General features: G+C 27.8%; 1 protein-coding gene and 1 long non-coding RNA gene across 2 annotated transcripts in view; one reads left to right on the top strand and one right to left on the bottom strand.

Annotated features, from left to right (window-relative positions):
* The window catches only part of LOC103575378 (uncharacterized), a 96553-nt gene extending 78451 nt beyond the window's left edge, over nucleotides 1–18102 (top strand). The window contains exons 6-9 of the mRNA XM_053740540.1: nucleotides 1298–1547; nucleotides 11917–12138; nucleotides 14186–14381; nucleotides 17877–18102. Of these exons, the coding sequence (XP_053596515.1) occupies nucleotides 1298–1547; nucleotides 11917–12138; nucleotides 14186–14381; nucleotides 17877–17886 (678 nt within the window). The 3' untranslated portion in view covers nucleotides 17887–18102. The remainder of the gene's footprint in view (nucleotides 1–1297; nucleotides 1548–11916; nucleotides 12139–14185; nucleotides 14382–17876) is intronic.
* The window catches only part of LOC103575380 (ankyrin-3), a 155373-nt gene that overhangs the window by 30823 nt on the left and 101166 nt on the right, over nucleotides 1–23384 (bottom strand). The gene's annotated exons all lie outside the window — the stretch shown is intronic.

The following is a 23384-nucleotide window of genomic DNA, read 5'->3' as shown; positions in this document are numbered from 1 at the left end:
ACTCATTCAAATATGCTCAACTAGAATTAAATTCGTATCATTTGAAAGATAATTTATTAATAAATTAAAGGCACACAATTTTAAGTCAATTTTTTAAAAATAATGATTGAGGAAAAAAATAACCTGCGATGTCCGTCACTATGTGCGGATATTGGTCAACACAATAACTTCAAAAATATTAAATTGATTTATCTAATTTTCATTTTTGTTGCACTTGCAGTCTCAAATAAAAAACATTTTTAAAAATTACCATCCCATTTTTTTAAGTTAATTAAAATTAATAATAAACTTGAACTGGTAAATCATGAGAATTTAGTTGCCTTTTTTTATTTGGGGCCATTCATAAAAAACCTCGCGCAAAATTTTACCTTTTCAGACCCCCCTCCTTTATGACGGAAATATATACGTAGAAATACTTATATATTTACAAATATGAAACAAATGAAATAAAAATGACTTTCTATCGATCCCTTGACCGTCTTTGTCACATTTTGTCATAGTAAGCGACCCCAACCCCCTTTAAGTGCGAGCATATTTGATAAATGTTTCTAATTTTATTATTTTTAGTTTCTTTTTCTCCACTGATTACTAACGTAGCAACACTAGTGTGACAATAGAATAGAAAAAGAAAAGGCCACATCTAAGAAAAAAGGCGGAATTTTTTGAAAAATTTTTAAATAATAGAAATTAAACTGAAAATACTAAAAAAAATATGTAAAGTTAATAATTTAAAAGTTCAATAATAATATAATAAAATGATTAAATTACTTTTCAACATTTTTATAATAAATAATAAATTTTAAAATATAAAATAATATTTTTAAGGACATTGAGAACACTGTAAACAAGTATCTCGAGACATATATGTATACGATGTACCTAGATATTCGAGCACCCTCAAGTACTTTATCGATAGGTTGTATTTCATGCTCACCTATATTGGATATGATCTGAGTATATATAACTTCTGTACAGTTTACCTAAGAGCGCACAATCAAGTGGTAATGTCAAGATTCAATTTGTCTTGAAATTCCCATAATTATTGATTTTATAATTAGCTAACAACTCATTACAATTATCTTATTTATGATCAACAATAATCAGATGGTATTTATCTATCAATCAATAGAATCAACTTATTTCTATTGACATAAATTACAACGAAAATAAAATAAAAATACTTTGGTAATTAAAACTGTTTTATTAATTATTCTTTGATAATTTGGTTATTAATGATAAATAATTTTCAACTGTTATCAATTAACTTTGAACAGAATAGTAATTTTTGTAAAATTAGTTTTCAGGTGACGAATCACGAAGACTTTGTATGAGAACGGTTAATTCAACAGAGAAGGGAACAACCGTTTCAAGTGGCTTAGGAGTTGCGACGTACGGATCTCTAGTATTTCAACTAAAAGACGCCCACAGGGAAGCCAGTGGCATCTGTGACTTTGTGTTCCGGGCAATGGGAGTTGTCAGTAAAACTATGTTTGTCACTATCTGCCTCGCATGTCTTTCAACTGTACCCATTATTATGCTTATCATGGGTAATTATTATTATTATTATTATTATTATTATTACTTGCTGATTAATTCAAATTTATTATAAAAATAAGTTATCTTTCCTATTAATTTCATGAAAATAAGAAATAGTCACGAAAAAAAAATTCCGATCAAAATAGATTTAAAAATTATAAAAATGTGATCTATATGTGAATCAAAGATAAAATAATGGAGGTTTAACCATAACACAGAAATCGATCATGAAACTTTGAACCTTCATTAAAATTCGGAATATTATTCTAAAACACAAAGTAAAACAAGGATGATATATTTTATTTTATCAGCTTTGACGCCTTTTTCACAAAATAAGGATATGTTTCTATTAAAAAGTTATCCACAAAAAATAGACACACAGAAAAAAAAAATTATCGATTGAAGGTAGTCAAGAAGGTAAAATATTCTTGATTCAAGAAAATTTTTTTGTAAACCTCAATTTTCTTGGATAAAGTAGAAATCTCTTCTGACCAAGTCAAATTCTCTTTACTGATAGAAGAATTTATTAAATGTTAATAAATTCATTTGTTTGGATGCAATAATTTCATTTATTAAATACAAATTAATATTTGTTAACATTTAATAAATATTTCTTTGGAATAAAAGTATATTTATTAACAGTTAATAAATATGCATTAATAATTAACAAATATTTATTAACAGTTAATAAATTACTTTTGGAGTGAATGTGTCTTTTTTACGGTGCGCCGTATAGACCGTTCATAAACAAATAACGCTATAACCCTTCTTAACAAACATATGATACTGAATACTGAACATAAACACATATTTTTGTGTCGAATTTTAAATAAAAAAAGTTTAAAGTGGCCCATAAAGTTTTTTGAAAATTGATTGAAATGAATGTGTTGGTAAATTCATGGGGTCTAGGTGAACTATATCCAATGTTGATGAGTCAGTACAATCAAACGAATAAGATCAAAGTCTTGATACATATCGGAAACATTTAAACTTATTAATATAAAAATAATTATCATTTTAGTTGAATAGTTTTTCTTATTTTTCTGTAGAGTATGATATAACTGATTTAGATACTCCGAAAGAATCATAGAAAATAGTAGAGATGAAATGAAATTCATGTTACATCAAGCAGAGTTCATGTTTTTTCTCGTCGTGACTTAATTTAAGATATATTTATGTAAATATTAATTTACCATCATACATATTATATTTTTTGCATATTTGTTGTTAAAAAGAATAAAAAAATTTTAATGAAACGAATATTAATTCTAAATATTTTTAATTTACATTTTAAATTATTTCAATTTATATTACCCTAATAATTTTCACCGCAAAAAAAAAAAAACTGTAATTTATTACAACAATTTTTTATGATTCTTTTCATTTTCTCTATTTTTTCTATAAGGAAACTATAAATCTATCTCATCTAATTAAATTTTATTATTTATTAAAGTTCTGAGGTTACAAAAAGTGTCAAAGTAAAGCTTTTATGCTTACTTTTTATTCAACTTTCTTAATAAATCATTTATTAACACTTAATAAATATTTATTAACAATTAACGAATATTTATTAATAGTTAATTAATTGCCTTTAATAAATGATTTATCAATTATTAATAAATTTTTGTTAAGTGTTAATAAATATTTATTAAATCATCTCATGTTAAAAAATCATTTATTAACAGTTAATAAGGCTTATTAAATATTAAAAAATCCTTCTATCAGTGTTGGCTCAAGAAAATCTTGACTTGGTTCTCGAAAACGTTTGTCTTTCAAAGTATTTTCTTGATTTAAGATAACTTTATTTTCTGTGCAGAAATAGCATTTTTCGTTATTTTTGGAAATTAATACCTCCACCATTTCTGAACTAGCCGACTGATTTTGCTTATCTTCAATTTTAAACCGAGACAATCATTAATAGAATAAGTGTGCCAAATTTTATTAACAATCATTTATAATTATTGTGCTACGACACAAGGCGCATTGTATATATATATTTAAACGTACATACGTATATTCAACTTTTCAAATCAAAAGTCCAGATTATAAAATACTAATAGTCACTTGAATATCTATCTCTAATACTTAGAAAAACTGAGAATATATATATAATCGATTATCATTTAATTTCGGGTAACGATAAAAGCCCAAAAAGAGACTATATATATTTATAAAGCTAAAATTATTTGTAATGTTTATCGCGATCTATTTCAAATAAAACAAAAAATAAAAAAAAAGTATTTCAATAAAATTCTTGTTTGGTTGTTTGATCATGGGAAAAATTTTTGTTGCCTTAGGGGCTTAGGGATTCAATAAATAGTAGTATAGAATATAAGTACCCAATTCAATTTTTTATGAAAAATTTTTTGTTTTGTGGTTTTTCATATAAATTTATTTTTGAAATCGCTTCTTTGTCTTGAATTGATGGGAAAACAAAAAAAATTGCGAGATCGGAATTTTAAGTGACTTATAAAGCTTTGAAGGGTAGAAGATATCAAAATGAGCTTCAACGCCTACAGGCATCACTCAGAGCACTTTGCGAGGTCCCCAGTGGCCTGCGATAAATCGTTTTCCAGTATTCAAACCCATATAACTCACTCAAAAATTACGATTATCCTGTTTTATTTCTTTAACAATAAAAAATCGTATAAGATATCAAATAAAAACTCAAGATAACATTATAAAAATATTTTTATACCTAGACATCAATATTTATCGTCGCTTTCAGTAGCAGACCGCCTGATATAATTTTTTTAAATTTTATAAAAGAGCCAAATCGAAGTATGAAATTCTTTTTTTCAACTTAAAAAAAAAAAAAAAAAGTGTCAACATGCATGATGTTGAAGTACTTATTCATAATAAAATTGTTTTTCATTACTGTGTATGAAGAACAATATACTTTGTCTTCAATTTTCAAGATATTCATTCCGTTACACTTATTTATTGAAGATAAGTCCTTTTCGGACAACAACTTTTATTCCGGAAAATTCGTAATAAACATATACCAAGCATTGACCATTTATATGACGATTGCTTACACATTCAAAAAAAAATTATTGGAGCTGGATAACACTTCTTTTAGCCAAATAAATCGTATACATGGACATTTATTTCAACTAAATATATAGTATATTTGAGCAATTTAATTGCGTCAAATAAATAATTTAATTGCTTTCAATGAACGATTTATTTGTGATAAATAGTGTATATATTAAGGTAATTCAAAAATAACAAAAAAATTTTTTTTTCTCACAAACAGGTTCAAAAGTTTCATTTAGATGAAAAAAGACGCCTGTGAAAATTAAAGCTCTTAATATTAACAAAGAGTTTCCGCATTGCTCTTTTCTATTTTCCATAAGAATAACATGGAAAAATTTTTTTTTGCATCTTCTGATTTGTATAATTAGCTAACGATGCACAGTAGAAAAAATTAACAGACATATTTTTGTAGGGAATTGAATGCTCTACAAAAAAAGTTTCTTATCATTTTTTGATAAATCTATTTGTTCAAAAGTTATTTGAGGTTGAAGTCGAATTCATATTAAATTTTGAGATTTTTTTACGTTTCCGGCGAAACTATCAGACCTATTACAAAATATCATGGGACCTTTTTTGTAGACAATTTTATTCCCTGGAAGTTATTCTAATAAAGTTTTCTCGAATGCTGCATTGTTTTCTTGTTATTTTTATTTTAATGTCAAGCTCTTAAAATTGATCAGAAGACTATTTTTTTTAAGAGCTTGACATTAAAATAAAAATAACAAGAAAACAATGCAGAATTCGAGAAAACTTTATTAGAATAACTTCCAGGGAATAAAATTGTCTACAAAAAAGGTCCCATGATATTTTGTAATAGGTCTAATAAATTCGCCGGAAACGTAAAAAAATTTCAAAATTTAATATGAATTCGACTTCAACCTCGAATAACTTTTGAACAAATAGATTTATCAAAAAATGATAAGAAACTTTTTTTGTAGAGCATTCAATTCCTTACAAAAATATGTCTGTTAATTTTTTCTACTGTGCATCGTTAGCTAATTATACAAATCAGAAGATGCAAAAAAAAATTTTTCCATGTTATTCTTATGGAAAATAGAAAAGAGCAATGCGGAAACTCTTTGTTAATATTAAGAGCTTTAATTTTCACAGGCGTCTTTCTTCATCTAAATGAAACTTTTGAACCTGTTTGTGAGAAAAAAAAAATTTTATTTTTTGAATCACCCTAATATATATATATATATATATATATATATATAATCTTTAAGAATATTTAAATTAAATTGAATACCTTTCAGAAAATTTCACAGAGAGAATTTTATATTAGCGCAAGCAATACTTCTTTTGTAGATTGTACTATCTTAGATGGTAATTGAATTTATAGAAGTCAAGGTAATAAATATAATAATCTGAATATTATAGTCAATCCAATATAAGATGATAATTCCTAAGATCGAGCGATCGTACAATTTACAATTTATATGGTTACTTTACCATCAAAAGTAGTTAAAGTTACCAATCTTATAATAAAAACTACATAGTAAAGACAAACACTGAACTTTTTAATAATAATATATATTAATATTTGTGTGTGTGTATGAGTGTGCGCGTGTGTGCCTGTGTGTGTGTGTATGGTCACTCGATTTCAGGATTCATCATCTTTACTTTTTCAGTGTATCATAAAATATATTCATTAAATTTTTTTATTTTTTTATATTTGATAACATTTTTTTTCTAATTTCTATATGTGGTCTATATATTCTTTGAAACATGCTTTATGTTATGAAAAACACCAGAGTTACGATGAAAACAATTATTATATCGTTCCTAAACATTTAATCATGTAAAGAACAAAATGTTCAGTTTACCCCGCTTTTACACCGATATTTTAACATCGCCGAATCACGCCTCCTACACCAGTGTAATTTAATTTTAACACCGCTCTTTTTACAGTGTATTTAATAGTGAAAAAGTTTCATTTATTTCTTTACCACAAATAAATCATTTATTTGAATTAAATAATCACATAATTCAAGTTAACTGCATATTTACTAAACTCTTATATATTTTCTCGTTGTAAAGAACTATTGAACGAAAAGTTTTAAATGAGTCAATATATTTAACTCAACTATTTATTTTTTCACTTCAGAACATGCCAAAAGGTCATTTTCGTAACGTTAATCAGGTAGTTTGCTAATGAGAACGACGATCTATGTTATAAAATATAGAATTTTATTGACAGCAATTAATGATATTAGACCTCGACACTAATCACACAAATAATTTCATTAGCAGATTAACATGCAAACGTACTTAGATTGTATCAACTTACACTTTATAATTTTTTTTTTCTTTTTCATAAAATTTCTTCTGTTTACTTTCTCAGTTTATTTGTTTAACTTTCATATACATACATATATATACATATATAGCAAAATAAACTAGTACAAAAAGGATAGAATTAACGGTAGCTTAGTCGAAATATAATATCGACCCTAGTACTGCGATAATCGACTAGTAGGTTATGACACGCGAGACTCAGAGAGAACAGGCTAGCAAGGCAAGCTCTTCTCGACATGCAAGCCCACTTAATTTTACTTGTGCCACTGGCCTCTACTATATAGTAGTCTACTGCTATATACATATTTATTTATATATCTATATATGGTATTATATACTACGAGACTAGACTACACAGGAGTAAAGAATCGATATATTCAGGTATACACCCTCTATATTTATATAGACTTAATATCCGTGTGCTCTAAAATATATATATTCGATGTAAATAATTATTTAGGAAATACATAGATGTATATATAACATATATTTATGTAAATTAATATGAATGTTCATATATGTCCTTTGACGAGGCTCTACTCGTCCATTTAGACAAGGGTACTTGTGATGTTGATTAAAGGGCTGTTTGTTATTATGAACGTAATATCAACATTTCAATATTTATTCGTAGTCATATAATTATATGTTACTTTAAATATTGATTACCAAATTAATAATAATACTAATAAATAAATATTTAATCAAACTGATCATTTATTTCATTAATCACTAATATGTTAATTATTAGTTCTATGATAAATTATTACTGACATGTAAATTTGTCATATAAACTGTTTAACTTCCCGCTAAGAAAATTGCAAATTTTCAAAAAAGAGAAGCTATTGGTTTTGGTCCGATTTTCGAAAATCGAGGTTTCATCAGATCTTGACAATTTGAGGTCCTAGAAAGCTATTCTGACTATTTCTGGATGACGTCCGTGTGTGTGAGTGAGTGTATGTAAACTTTTTTTGTACGACGATATCTTTGGAACGAATGAACCGATTTGAACGTACTTGGTAGCAATCGAAAGGGCTCACCAAAACTTAGAATTGAATAGATTTGGGGGTAGATCGGTCATGTAGTTTACGAGTTATACGAAGAGTAAAAATTAAAGTTTTTTTTTGTTTTCGGTTTTTTGCGTATAACTCATAAACAACTTGCCCGATTCACCTCAAAATGTAATCAGTTTCAAGTCTTGTTGAGCCCTTTCGATTGCCACAAACAATGTTCAAATCGGTTGATTTGTTCCAAAGATATCGTCGAACAAAAATTATAGTTTTTCAGTGGTTTGTTTTACCGTCCTAACAAATTTGTGAGCTCGAAGACAGTGGGAAGTTTTCGGGCTGGCCCACAGGGTCAGGCGGTTTTCAAATTTTTTTTCATACGTTTTAATTGGAAAAAAGTCAGAATTAGTAAAAGAAAACATGGATATATTTATCGATAATATAGGTAGAATGTTTTTTTTTAATACTAATGAAAAACAAATTAAATAAAATATTTTAGTGCAGCTTAATAACTCTATAAACTTTTCATTTTTTCATTTGAAAATATATGCCAATGATAAAGTGATTATTTTTTTGACGCATGGATTATTTTTTGTTGAACATAATCCAGATATAAAATAAAACTTTAACGCTCACAAGCAATTAAATATTTAAAGCTTAAAAAAATATTAAATTATTTTTTTAATAAATTTTTTGAATAATTGATTTTTATTCTGACCATTAGATACTGTAAATAAAATTTATTTAAATAAACGTCGGATTATTGAACGAGTTATATTACTGAATTTGCAAACTGACAAGTAATCGTAGCAATTTAAAACCAATAGCAATTTACATTTGATTAATTCAGCAAATATTTCATGGATAAAAAATAACCGTTACCAGAATATTGAGTGGAGTCTAAAAGAATATGACAGTTGAATTATGTGATAAAAAAAAAGTAAATTATTGATTAAAAAAAAAGTACCGATCAATGTGGCATTAATCCAAAGCTATTTGAATACTATGTATTGACATCTAAAATTGTCTAGTTGACAATTGCTATGCGGATTGGTGTGGTCTCTTTTACTTCCTCTTTCTCTTTAGACACAGACAAATCCTGTCGCAAAACTGTCAATTATAATCGAAACTTAATTTACTGTTGACAATCAGCGTGAACTACTGCTATTGATTCTCCATCTGATATAACTTGGACATGACAAAAGCAATTTCACTTTCAGCCACAGGGTGTTAGTGAGAATTGAGAATGTTCGAGAAAATTTAAATCTTCTATCTAATATATAATATTATACATGTACACTTAAAAATATATTGCTATCAATTAAGAATTTACATTCAGTACACAGTTAATTTATTTATGATTAAATAAATTATTATTTGTTAACTTAGAGCAATTAAACAATTAATCACAGTTGAATTTTATTACACTAAAAAATTTACGGATTGAATGCGGAACAAGCGATTTCTAATTTATTTAGTTCCTTCGAAATAAATTTCACTCTGAAGGGGAGTTTTGGGAAACATTAAGGGTATTCTCAGACAATGCCTCCGACTTTTAAAAAATATGCAATGACTTTTAACTGTTATAATTGTATTCAAATTTTATTAATTTATTAAAAAAAAAATTAATACCTTAATGAAAAAAAGGATAACGTATTGCAATTTCGCCGAGATATAGAATTTAAACAAAATTACTTACAGTAGTTATCAATTAGGAGTTGAACGAAATTTGTTGAATAAATTTCAGCCTAGGAAATTTGAAAATTTAAATGAATTATGAAATTGACATCAAGATTTTATTGAAATTTATTTAGCAAATTTCCTTTAACTTCCAATTAATATCAACTGTAAGTAATTTTTTAAAAATCTATCTCGGCGAAATTATTACTATGTTCTCCTTTTCTCAGCTGATGCTTTAATTTTTTTTGTAATCAATTGATAAAATTTTCATACGCTTATGACAATTGAAAGTCATTGAAATTTTTTAAAAACTGAGGAATACTATCTGAGCATGGCTTTAATTATAAAAAAAAATTTTGATTTAGTGACAATAGAGCACTTCTCATAGAACTCATTCGTTCTCATAACATTTCTATGGAAATTTATGAGAATCTATTGGATTCTGTGAAATTTTCTAAACAGGGTTTTTATTTTTATTATGCGAAAAGCGTTTAGTTCTTCAGCTACATAAATATAATCATAAAAATATTAGAATGTTCAAAATACTATTTAATGACGAAATAAAATTAATATAGTCATTGATTAAGTAATTGAGAATGTTCAATGATCATTTATCGCTCATTGATACAAATTATAACGAGTAACATGGAATAGTGTAAAGAAAGTATATTACACAGTTTTTAAGTTACACCAAGGATTCTTTACACCGTTATTTTACACTATACGACCATTTTTACACCAAATTTTTCGAAGTGTGTGGAATGATAATTTAGTGAGTTATTAAAATATTTTCAAAATTAAAAACATAATACATTATGTTCAATTATTAGTCTGAATTAATTATTAATTAAAATAAAGGAAGAGGGACAAAGGGGGTAAGCAAAACAGGGTACTCCCAAAATTTATACTTCAAATGGTTTTTAAACATTCCAAGATTACTTTTGTAATTATAATTGAGCGTTATTTTGAATTTTTTTTGTTAAATTTTTTCAAAAATCAATTGTCAGTTAAAAAATATTAATGACTTTTGTTTTATGATTTTTTTAAATTTTTAATTGTTTTCTAGTGTATAGCCGCAATTACGGCCTTTTACACTTTTTGCCTTTATATCGCAAACTGCTTTACTTCTCCTCCTCTGCCTTTCGTTGTGCGGCTGTGGCCCGACTTGTGCTTATACTGTACTGCATCATTACGGTGATACCCTGCAACCTCCCTTGTGCAATGGAGGTGCAGTGGCTAGGGAAACCACAGAGAAAACCTAGCCAGTACAGTTCGGTTTGGGTGAAGCTCCAGTGATCGATAAAATTCCCATTTTACCGATCACTGGATCTTCATCCCGCGCCTAGCGATCAGAGACCTTCGTTCGAACCCGACGTGTGGCTAAACGGTCACCCAGCCAAGTAGTGATCATGCTCGATGCTACTTAACTTCGGTGATCGCCCGAGCCACGCGCGTGCCGAACGGCTGCCTCAGCCGCTTGAATTTTGTTTTATGATAAAAACTATTAAAAATTTGTTTTTCTTCTTTTGTATCCAATAATCATGTAAAACATAATTTTTCTTCATGTAAATTACTTGCAAAAAAGTTTAACTTAATCAAATTCATTTAAAATCCAGAAATTTTTTTTTTTTTTTTACCTTTTTTTTAGGGGGTACCCTATTTTGCCCGTAAAAATGAAAAATTTTTTGATTTAACGGTAATTGCAAATTTCTTTGATTTACTTTGAATATCAAAAAAAAAAAAAAAAAAAAAAACAGATTCAGTGTATTTGAGTCTTCGAAAACTTGGTATTTCTTCAAGTACCCCGTTTTGCCCCTCCCTCCCCTATTATATTTCTCATTAAAAATGTATTTCTCCGGATCGGACTAATTACGGATTGAAATAAAATCCGTATTCGTTCCTGGTTTTTCACAGTGTAATGCTAATCAAATTAAATTTTCTCTCTAAATCTGAAACAGTGAATACCATTGAAAAGTAGTTTATGTACACTGTTACACAGTTATAAGTATACCACTTGGTATACTTATAATTGTGAAACAGTGAAAAGTCACTGTTTCAGATTTAGAGAGTTAATTATAGGGTAGAGGTACCATTTTTGGCTACTTTAGGACTAATTTTAGACACTTGAAAAATTTAGAAAATATAATTTGTTAAGTATGCAATAACATGACCCATTTTCTAAACTTTTTCCACGATATTGTTATCGCACTATTACAATGTAATTAATTTTTTTATACTTTTTTGTTAATTAAAAAAACGTAGTAAATGCCCAAAAATGGAGAAGTGGCCATAAATGGTACTTCAACCTTAGTTATGGTTATTATTATATTATGTATGTGTGTATTATTAATATGTGTAGGATTACAATTCATCAAAGACTGTCCAAAGGAGCCTCATATACCAGTTTACATGATAGTGGGTGGCACATTGGGTGGAGTGAGAATGTTCTGGGCCTTGTACTCGCAAATTCGATCACGGCGCCTTGAAATCCTGAGTGTACCAAACGCAAGCCCACACATATCCCCCATGCAATTGGTGTCTATAGCTTTGACGTGCTTCCTAACCGTCTGGTTCGTATTAGGTGAGACTATATACCATTAGATATGAGATAAATATCTTCAATATCGATTCTCTATTATTAATGCCTTCATTATTCATTTCAATAAATTATCATCTTTTTTTAAATTTCTTGCATCGCTCAAAAATTACAAATTAAAATATAGCACATGAAATTTTTAAAGTCTATTAAAAAAAAAATTAATTTTTTTACGTATAGACAATTTTTTAATGATTAAAAAAGATTATTATGATTACTCTAAATATTCATTACACGTTTCCGAGTGGGAAAAATGGACTGATATGAGCCTTAAAATTATTGTTTTGCAAGTAGCACGCTTAGACGATCGATTGAAACCATGTAATAAGCATTATCTGCAAACCGCTACGGATTATAACCGAATAGGAATGCATTACTGCAATTAGTGGGATTATAATTAATAAGATTCAAATAAAACTAAAATCTTTATTTGAATAATTGGGTATTAATGTAAGTTAATCCATATTCTTTTTTTTCTGACAATAAGCTAAAATCGTCATGTAGGCTCATAGAAGTCCTTTTTTTTAACCAGATTTTTTTTTTTTAAATGAACAAATTTGTAGTTTAATTTCATATTTTACTTTTTGTGACAGACACTTGAAATGTACGACATTTAGCACCTATAACCAGGAGCTAAAAATATTAGATAAGATACAGCTGATAAAAAAGATATCTAATCGTTCTAATAGTGACGTCATCAATGGATCAAAAAAATATTATTTGGTTACATGTGCGATCGCGAACGACCCAAAAATAACGAAGTAACTTAATGAGCCATCTTGTCACAAAATTTATTATCATATTAATTCGAACATTTACCGACATCTTTCTCATTTTCAACAAATACTCAAAACAATCTTACCAAATAAATAAACGCGGATTTATAACCTGCCATTTATAGGTACTAAATGTAGTAAATTGCAAATATCTGTCACAAAAACTAATGTATTTATTTAGTACAATCGAGTCGAAGACGCTCGTGTGTTGGTAACCTTGCCTTCGGCTCGGGCACCAATCTTCACACCTTGCGTCTTAAACACGATCGCACTAGATAGATAAACTACTATTACATCACCGTATTTTGTTGTTATTTTGCTGGTTGTCTAAAGGTTTTTTTAATATAACCTACAAAGGAAAAATATAATTAAATTTTAAATATAAATTCATTACAATTATATAGTTACGACCACGCAAATACGTCTTCAAAAGTTTTCGATAAGAAATAGATTAATTTACAGATAAAATATATTTTATTTAAAATAATTAACTTAATGATTATTAATTGCGATGTTTATCTTACTAGAATTCTAATAAGATCCGACTTAATTGCCTATAGACTCAGTTAATCTCAAGTACATCTTCACGTTCGACCCATTAATCGAACACTTAATTTTGTTTATCTCTTATACTATTTCGTTCTTTTTAATTTGTATTACAGAAAAAAAGTTAATGAAAAATTACAATCTGACAAAGAAAATGAAACTGTTATGGAAATTCTATAATTTTTATTTATACTCTGAAAAAAATAATCGATAGCCGCTACCGAAACAATCGGTAGCCGTTATCGATTATTTCGGTAAAAATAACCGAAACAATCGGTAGCCGCTACCGATTAATTTTCGGTAGCAGCTACCGATTAATTTTCGGTAGCAGCTACCGATAATTTTTGGTAACAGCTACCGATAATTTTAGTAGCAGCTACCGATAATTTTCGATAACAGCTAGCGATAATTTTAGTAGCAGCTACCGATAATTTTCGGTAACAGCTAGCGATAATTTTAGTAGCAGCTACCGATAATTTTCGGTAACAGCTACCGATAATTTTGGTAGCAGTTACCGATTCTTTTCGGTAGCTGCTACCGATTTCAATCAGTAACGGCTACCGATTGCTTCGGTAACTGTTACCGAAATAATCGGTAGCGGCTACCGATTATTTTTTTCAGTGTAGAATGCGATTTGTTTTATTTGAAAATTTTATTTATCACTGTCCTTTTTCTCTTACAATCTATTATCAACCCCCACTACGACTCAGGTAATTATTGGATTCTGAAGATCAGATGGCCGGACTTCGAAGCAAAAATGTTCGACCCGGATCACTGGTGCGCCAAGACTCTCTACATCTTTGCAGTGGTCCATCTTGGCGTCATCTACGCAGTCATAGCCATGAGTATTATCACGGCACTAGGTCTTGCTGTTTGTAGAGTTCTAGCTTGTCCTTGGTTCGAAAGGTAACTTTTCACTATTGTCATTATTTGTTAATTTTTTTTTTTTTTTTTTTTTCGTTTTCTTCAATAATAAATATTTAGAATACAATAAAAAAGTTTTGTAAACTTTCACGAAATACGTCAACAATAAATTCATGAACTATGAGGTAAAAAAAAAAAATAATAAAAAAATAATTTATCTTAAAAAGTTTTAAGCTTAAAAGTTGAATTCTTATGCATAACATTATTCAATAAAAAAATTAAAATAAAAAAAAAAACGAAAAAAAATTAAAAATCCCGAGTCTAAAAATTTTTATAAACTACTTTATAACTATGCTTGACTTTTAGAGTTTGAAAGAAACGAGTATGCATACAAATTAAATTCAATTTTATGGCCATGCGGACGACCTCTTATACTACTTTATTTATATATTTTTATATGCTTTGTATCAAAGATAAATCGATGTAATCGCATGATGAAGTAATAGATAAATAAATATTTTCGTAACATCTACTCTGAAACTTCAACTTTTAATATTTATTTAGTCACTCGAAGCAAGTTAACTCAAGTCTAATGCCATGTTAAACTATGACGTATACTTAAATTGCGAATTCAATAAATTAGCGGTATCCCTTATTAAGAAAAATGATTTAATCCATGTTAAGTGTATATCTATATATATTAGTCAATTCGAATTATTTTAAATAATTTCAAATTGTTTTGAATCATTTCAAATTATTTTTCTTAATCAGGGATGGAAGCGTAATTTTGATTTCTGCCCATTAAAGCTAAATTCATATTTATTCCAACCTTATTGGCATGTAAACGGTTTGTTACGAATTTCGCACTTCCCAATTATATTTTAAATGTCAAATTAACTGACAGCTTTTATTTACCAGCAAATGAAATTTATCTTGATTGTAATTTGTAATTCAAACATACGCCACCAGCTTTCCATATCATTAACTTGAAATTAATGTGTTTTGGCTAGTCTCTAACATTGAAATTAAAAGTTTCGAGTAGATGTTATAAAATAGTATATTGCGTGGAAAAGGAGAAAGCAAAACGATTTCGGACGAGAGTGTGTACACGAGAGAGTTCAGACATACTACACACTATATTTTTTGAATTACCTACATTGATACAGAGAAATTTGAATCTCTGGAGCCAGACGAAGCAAGCTAATTTCGGACCAATGGCACGACAAAAGAATAACGCACTATTTTAAATATGCAAATTTAAGTAATCTAACAGAACAAACATTGGCTTCTTATTGATTTAACAGTTTTTTTTATTGGAACTCATGTTATTTTTTTTATTTTCCAAACACAACAGATAGTTTAATTGATTATTAGAATGACATAAAAATTAGGAGGTTTAAAATAAAACGATCTTGACTTTGCCTCGGGCAACAAACATGTGATCTGAAGCTTTCTTACTTTACTTCCCGTGGTGTGTAATATACTATTCTTTCCTAGGGAAGAAACTGATCAGTCCACCCGCTAAGTCACATTGGTCTGAAAATGGTTTATTTCGCCCTCGGCTCTGGCATACATCTTTATTCTGAATTAGATTCATACACGGAAAAAAAGATACTAGAATTGTACCAATTGACATAAATTTTGTATTAGTGTAGGTTTCAAATAAAATGATATTTAAGTCGTATCATTTTCTGATAAAAATTTTGTATCTATTGTATTGTAAATTAAGTTAAACGCTATATATATTATATAGTTTAATACCCGTCGATATAGTATATAAATTGACACAACTATAACCTACAAATTTTTTTATGAGTTTTTTGTTACATTATATAAGAAATTAAAACGCCCTTAATTTTTGTGTTTACCCAATTTCAAAAAAACTCAATTTTTTTTTGTTTTTTATTAATCAAATGAAAAATTAACCCTTCGTCGGTCGCGTAATGAGCGTGGCGCCGCCTTTTTTACATTTCATTTTTTTCTCAAAATTGCTTGAATTAGTAGCTTTGAAAAAAATTCAATTCCTTCTTTGAACTATTTTGAAAATTTTAACGCTATTTACAAGCATAAAAACACTTGGAAAATATTTTTAAATTTTAATATTCGAGAGTATGAGAAAACGGCGCTCCACCGCCCGGTGCGAGTAAATGCTCAAGTCTTTTTCAAACTGCGTTGTTGCCAAATTTCATTAACGCCACTATTTCAGTCTGTTTTACCACATGTGGAATAGCTATATAACTATTAAAGTGAAGTAATTTTCAGGTTAGTTTTTACTTTCATTATTTTATTTACAATTTAATTGTTATTTAATATTAATAATTATATTTAAATAAAATAAATGTTAACAATTTTTATAGTAAAAAAAGAAAAAAATTTAATTCCGGGTAAGCGTATAAAATTCGCAGTTTGAGATTTGGCAACAGCGCGTCCAATTTAACACGGCGGCGCGACGTTCACCATGCAACCTAACTCGGCTGGAAAATGCACGCGATCGGCGAAGGGTTAGTGATCAATCTGAAAAAAAAAAAAAAATTAGTATACGTTAACCACCATTATATTTACGTTCTACAGTTGGCTTGAGCATGCGTAAAAACTGATACAAAATTTTTATCTCTGTGGTTCTAGACTTGCACCACAATTGTGGTACTATTTTAATATCAGTAATGATATTATTTCAGCATCACGATTTTTTTTCATGTTTTGTTTCATCTCTTGTCACTCAACACACTATTTCGATAAATAGGACGTATTTCATATGAGAACAAATATATTTAAACGATCGAGCCGTAGGCAAATTCAAGTGAATAAATACGAGTTCTTGTTCAGAACATAACATTAAACAAGTATTATGAATTAAGGACGTTCTTAGGCAATACTCCTCCTCTTCCCCTCACCACCACTACTTTTAAAAAATATTCAATGACCTTGAGCTTTTATCATCGTATTAGAGTTATATCAATTAATTTGAAAAAAGTTAAAGCATTCATTGAAAAAACAATGTAAAATCTTTGTCAATATTATTATTCGAATTTAAAAATGTTTTTGGCTAAAATTTATTTTCCAAATAACTCCTAATTGATAACAACTGTAAGTTATGTTTTGTTTGAATCTATATCTCAGTGAAATTACAATTACGTTGTCCTTTTTTCAATTAATGCTTCAATGTTTTTTAATTAATTGACAAAATTTTAACACGGTTATGACAGTTGAGTAACTGAATATTTTCAAAAAAGTGGGAGGATGGGCAGTATCTGAGAATACCCTTAACATCTATAAGATACCTTGTTTTAAATGTATGTATTGATGAATTTTTTTTTAACAACAGCATTTAATATTCAATATGGAAGAAATTTAATATTTAGAAAACAAAGATATTTAAGATTATTGGATAGTGAAGTTTAACAAAATAAATAAATAAATAGAGTAGAAGTACCGATTGTGACAACTGCACGATTTGTGGACACTTAATACTTTATTTAAAATAACTATTTAGATATATTGATGAATTATGTATTTAGATTTTTATTGATGATGTAGATATAAATAACCACGGCAGTCGGTTCGCTTGAGGGAATGTATTGGCGAAAGAACAGCTGCTACGACAACTAGCGAGAGTAGTGGTTCATCGAAACGGCAAAAAATAACCTCTTTAGATGGTAAAACTATTCAGGAAGTAAATGAGGATGATGAAGAGGAAATTTTGTGTAAGAAACCTGAAAAGGGAAATGATGTTGTAGTTGTAGTTGATAGTAGCAACGATAAAGTCAAAGAAGTAGTTCAGGAGGTTAAATTTTCTAGTAGGGTGCAATTTCGTGCACCTGATATCATTGAATTGTAATAAATAAAAATAACAAGAGTAAATATAGAATAATTAATTAATTAATTAAATAAATTTTATTCAATTAGTAAAAGTTTTTTTTTAAATGTAATTAATAATACTTAGTTGTAATATAAGTAAATCATATAAATAATACATACGTATAAATTTTTTTTTTACTTATGATAAGGTAATAATTAAGGTATTTACTACAAAAAAAAAATTTTTTTTTCCTCTGTGAAAATGTATAAAAATTTAAAAAATTAAGGTAATTAGCTTTCTTGACTGATTCTATATGCTTATACTTATTTACTATGAATTTATAGACTCTCATGCGTCGCTTACAGGTGTACTAGATTATTTTATAAATATAAGAATAAAGACGCTCTAAGTTTTCGTTTGGATAAATTATTACGAGTTTAAAATTTACTAAGATAAGAGACCCAGAACCTGATCAGGAAACTAGTAGTCAATCACTCATGCATTTGTATATCTATATTTACTAAATTTTACTACGAATTTGGTTACGAATTTTATTTAAATCCAAATTCACTCGGAGTTGAAAAAATTCAATCGATATACGGAGTAAATTCGGAGTTTTTTTTTTCAGTGGACTGTTTTGGATTTTTTCAAATCCGCATTCACTCCGAATCGAAGTTTCAATATTAAAAGAAACTCCTCTTCAAAGTGATTTTTACTCCAAGGAGATTAAATCGTCATCCAGTTCACATTCACTTCGTATTCACTCCGAATTCAATCCACGTTCACTCCGCAAATTTTTTACAGTGTAGATACACAAATACATGGAGTAATCGGATACTAGTTCCCTGATCGGGTACTGGGTCTTTTACCTTAATCTGGTTCTGTTCGATTGAGTGATAACACATGTGTAATAAGAAAAAAGAAAAAAAATTACTTGACGACTCAGTCACCAATAAAACTACTTTAATTATAAAAATAATGAAAAAATAAAACGTCGTAACTATTATGGAGTACGAAGTATATTTTAAGTGTCCACACCATCTTTTTAATGAAACTTCTTATTGGCGGTTTAGCTTTTTACTATTGACCTTTTACAAAATATATAAATGTATAACTTTTTACTGGAGATGTTCATATACAATTGGTATAATTATGCCGCTTTTTTTTCTCTTATTCAAATTTTTGAAAGAAAATAATTATAAATTTTTGTAAATAAAAAAATTTTGGTAACGCGCCGCGGGAGCTAACGACAAAATATCCAAAACAAAAAGAAATATTTTTAGTCATACTATTAAACCAACACAATAAAAAAAACTAAACAAAGTTTTAAATGGTATAATAAAAGATATACAGTAGTCTATCGATGTGTTTCAAAGTTTTAGGGCTGTTGAAAAGACTTGAGGGTAATAAAATTCGATGGTTCAGTTGGGCCTTAAGTCAGCAAAGAATGTGTCAGCAAAAATATATTAGTGTTTGTTTATATACCCTGGTGGAAATTTTTCGGACTTCTGTCTTAAAAAGTCTTTAGAACTCTAGAACTGAGTTTTTAAGACAGAAGTCCGAAAAATTTCCACCAGGGTACGCAAGGAATTTTATTTTGATACAGAAAAAATGAACTTAGCAAATCAGTAATTTTCAAAATTTTCGTTCATAATCATTTTCAAAACATGAGCTGATTAAATTGACAATTGATATAATTTAACTACTGCATAGTAAAAAATATTGTGTATCTGTGTTAAAAACGGTCTGTGTTAAATTTTTTGTGTTAATTATTTTTTGTGTGAAATCAACACAATTCTCTGTTACTTTAAAATTTTTAATCGATTTACTATTCAACATTTTAAAAGTGTTACCTAGTATGAAAATCGATATTATCAACATTTAGTAAGTGTTACTTTAAAATAAACATAAAAAAAGTGTTGGAGCGATAGTTGAATTGTGTTAAAAAAAAGTCTTCCTTCTATTCACGCGGGAAGTGCCATTAAACATTAGTTTGACTTGGATAGTTATTATTTTTGTGACATTGATTTTATTTATTTTCAATTGGACATAAAAAAAATTAAGTTGACAAAGTTCATGATTCGTATAGTTTAAAAAGAAAAAAATTGCATCTGTTGCTTTTCACTTTTCTACATGCGCATATTTTTATTTTCTACTTTTTTTTTTTTCGTAATTGATTTGTTGATAAAAAAATTCGAAAATTATTAACTGTCTGCTAACTTTAGGATCATGTTTAATATCACAAAATAGATCAATGTTAAATAATAATTGTTGGCACTTTTGATAACCTAAAAATAATTCATGGTACAAAAATAAAATATACAAGTTAACATTTTTTTTGTGTCGCTACTAACATTTAAAAACTGTTTAAGTTACATCTCATATTACTCGGATTTTGTGTTGAAATTTTAACACAAATTTTGGGTTGTAATTCAACACAAATAGTCTGGGTTGAAAAATAACACAAATATTGTGTGGACCGTTTCTAACACACATATTGTGTTGATTTTAACAGAATATTTTTTACTGTGTGATTTATGATTTATTTGAAAAATGCTAAAAACGGTTAATTTAATCAAAATAGTTTTTGTAGAAATCGAAAAAACTTATTGAGACAAAAATTTGATATCTTTGGACCACTCAGATGATTAAATGGTGAATTGGTGTGAAAACATGATGAAAATTGTAATTTTTTTAATTTTTCGTCACCGATTTCTATCCAATGGATGAACTGATTCAAATGATTTTGGTGGTGATTGAAATTTGATGAACTTTAAGATAAAAATATAATACGTCCAGGATTAAAAGTGCCCGCAATGTATAGATTATTTATAAAAAATGGAGATAACTGTTTTGTTTTAAATTTTTTGTATCCGAAATCTCTTGATCCGGTTCACTGATTTAGATAAAACTTGCGGGATTGAACGAGTTTTTTTTTTATGATTCAGGGCTAACAATAGTTTGAAATCAATTGATTAAGGAGTTCAATATTAAAAATTCCATTACGTTAGTACTGTCCACTAAAATAAATTTTCTAATAGATACACTTGTTCATCTAAACTCAGTTGTAAGGGTTGAAGGTAGTAAAATTTTCTTTTTTTTCAAATCTTGAAGAGGCAGAGAAATCACAAAAACTGAAAAAATTTATATCATTTCGAGAGTAAAGTACATTGAGAGTGTACTGTAATTTTCAAAAATTTATATTGAAGTTTCAAGTTTTCAGTTTTTCATCGTTGAGATGAAAACTTTTAGACGTAAATAGCAAAATATAAATTTACAAATTAGTTTTTTTTTACTTTTTTATAAGAGTTTTGTGGACTTTTGATCATTTTTTTTTATTAATAATATCATTAACTTCTGAATTTTTTTTTATTTCGTGTTGAAATAAGAAGATTAATGAGCACTCCGTATGTCGGAAGAAAGCCTCAAGCCGAAGCTTCAAGACTAATAACTGAAAGCTTCAAAGTGCTTTTTTTCCCTCAGTTTATCGTCTTTTTTCACTGGGTCAAAGCGATTTGAAAATCATAAAAAAGTTTAGGAAAGTTTGTGATTTACTTTTTTGTTTTTTTTTTTTTTTTTTTTCGTTTATTAAATTTTGAACATATTTATTGTTTAAAATGTAAATAAAACTGACTGCATAAAATATTCAGTAAGTTTTTACATACGAATATAAGTATGTCAGTATTAATTTATTTTATTGTATTGTATGGACTTTTTTCGAGGATATTTTGTTGTTGCATTATAACTTACATAGACTATATATAAAAAAAGCTGATGCTATTTAAAAATCGTACCAAATATAAAAAAAAACGCGCGTTCATATTTCTTCACACTTACAAAAGTAAAAACTTTCCCTATAATTTATTTGATAAAGTCAAAAAATTGATACCAAAACAGATAATTTAAACAAAATTATAGTTCATATAAATTCAATGGAAATACATAAAGAAAACTATAATTTGAAATGAATCATAGAATTCTAGTCATTTTCCAAATTCCGTACTGCAAAAATCAGTAAATATTCGTCAGAAATAGTCCCAAGTACACCATTGATTGAACCACCCTGTTTAGAAAATCTCATAGAATTCAATAAATTCTCATGAATTCCCATAGAGATTTTATAAGAATGAATGATGTCTATAAGAAGTGCTATAGTTAAGTATAGGGCCTTATATATACAGCTACCCTAGTAGAAATAATCTAGACTTTACTCGATTTCAGACCAGTAACTGGCCAGCGATCCCGGCTAAAAACTAGAAATCCCGCCATCTACAACTAAAGCGTACACATTGGTCACACTAATATATTTTCTGTACTAGTGTGTATTATGTGTGTTCATTTGTTTTCTGTTTAACTTCTATTTGTTAATGTGTACGTTAATATGTAAATAATTTTATGATAAATAATTAATAATATACACATAAAAAAATGGAATCAATGAAAAAAATGAATGCAATAAGTGAATTGCGACTATGGGCAATAGAAAAAAATATTGTAAATTGTCATTTAGACGAATTATTAAAAACTGGGAAGGAGGAAGTCGAAAGAAGGAATAATTAAGAAGAAAAAATATTATACATTATTAATAGTAAAATTTTAATTATAGTTAACTTTTGAAAGTACGATTTAATGATTACATTTATTTTTAAAATATAATGATGTTGCCGGCTTTATAGTTTAACATTCATAAATTAAACTTTGATTTTTTAAGTCAATGAAAGGCTCAATAAATAAATTTTATAATAATTTTGTTTGTCAATCATTATTTTTATTATAAGTTATAATTTATTTATTTAAATTAATTAATTTTTAATGTCTGTCAATGCGGGTCAATATTTATTTATTGATCTATATATATCTATACTTTAGGTTAGATTTATCTATCGCATATAAATTTTTGGAGTAATTTGGAGAAAGATACATTAATTTGAATTAATTTTTAATTTGTCTGGGTATTTTTCAGAAAATCGTTTTATTTTTCCGAGGAACTGATAATTTTAATAACCACAAAACCTGAAATTTTAAAGTGACAGTTTTTTCAAAGCCGCCATGTTTCTCTTGGATCTCTAGTAAAAGTGGCCAGTTACTTGACAAAAACTCGATATCCCACTGGCCAGTTTCTGGTTCAAGTCTAGTAAAACTGGCCAGTTACTAGACGAAAACTCGATTTCATTTCTACTAGGATATAAGAATCTATTGGATTTTGTAAGCAGGGGAGTATAGAGTACACGGAAAAGTGTAATACT

The sequence above is a fragment of the Microplitis demolitor genome, chromosome 7 (genome assembly GCF_026212275.2).
Source record: "Microplitis demolitor isolate Queensland-Clemson2020A chromosome 7, iyMicDemo2.1a, whole genome shotgun sequence".
Taxonomy (NCBI): Eukaryota; Metazoa; Arthropoda; class Insecta; order Hymenoptera; family Braconidae; genus Microplitis; species Microplitis demolitor.
The sequence above is the reverse complement of the archived record's forward strand: the minus strand, read 5'-3'. Positions and strand labels throughout refer to the sequence as shown.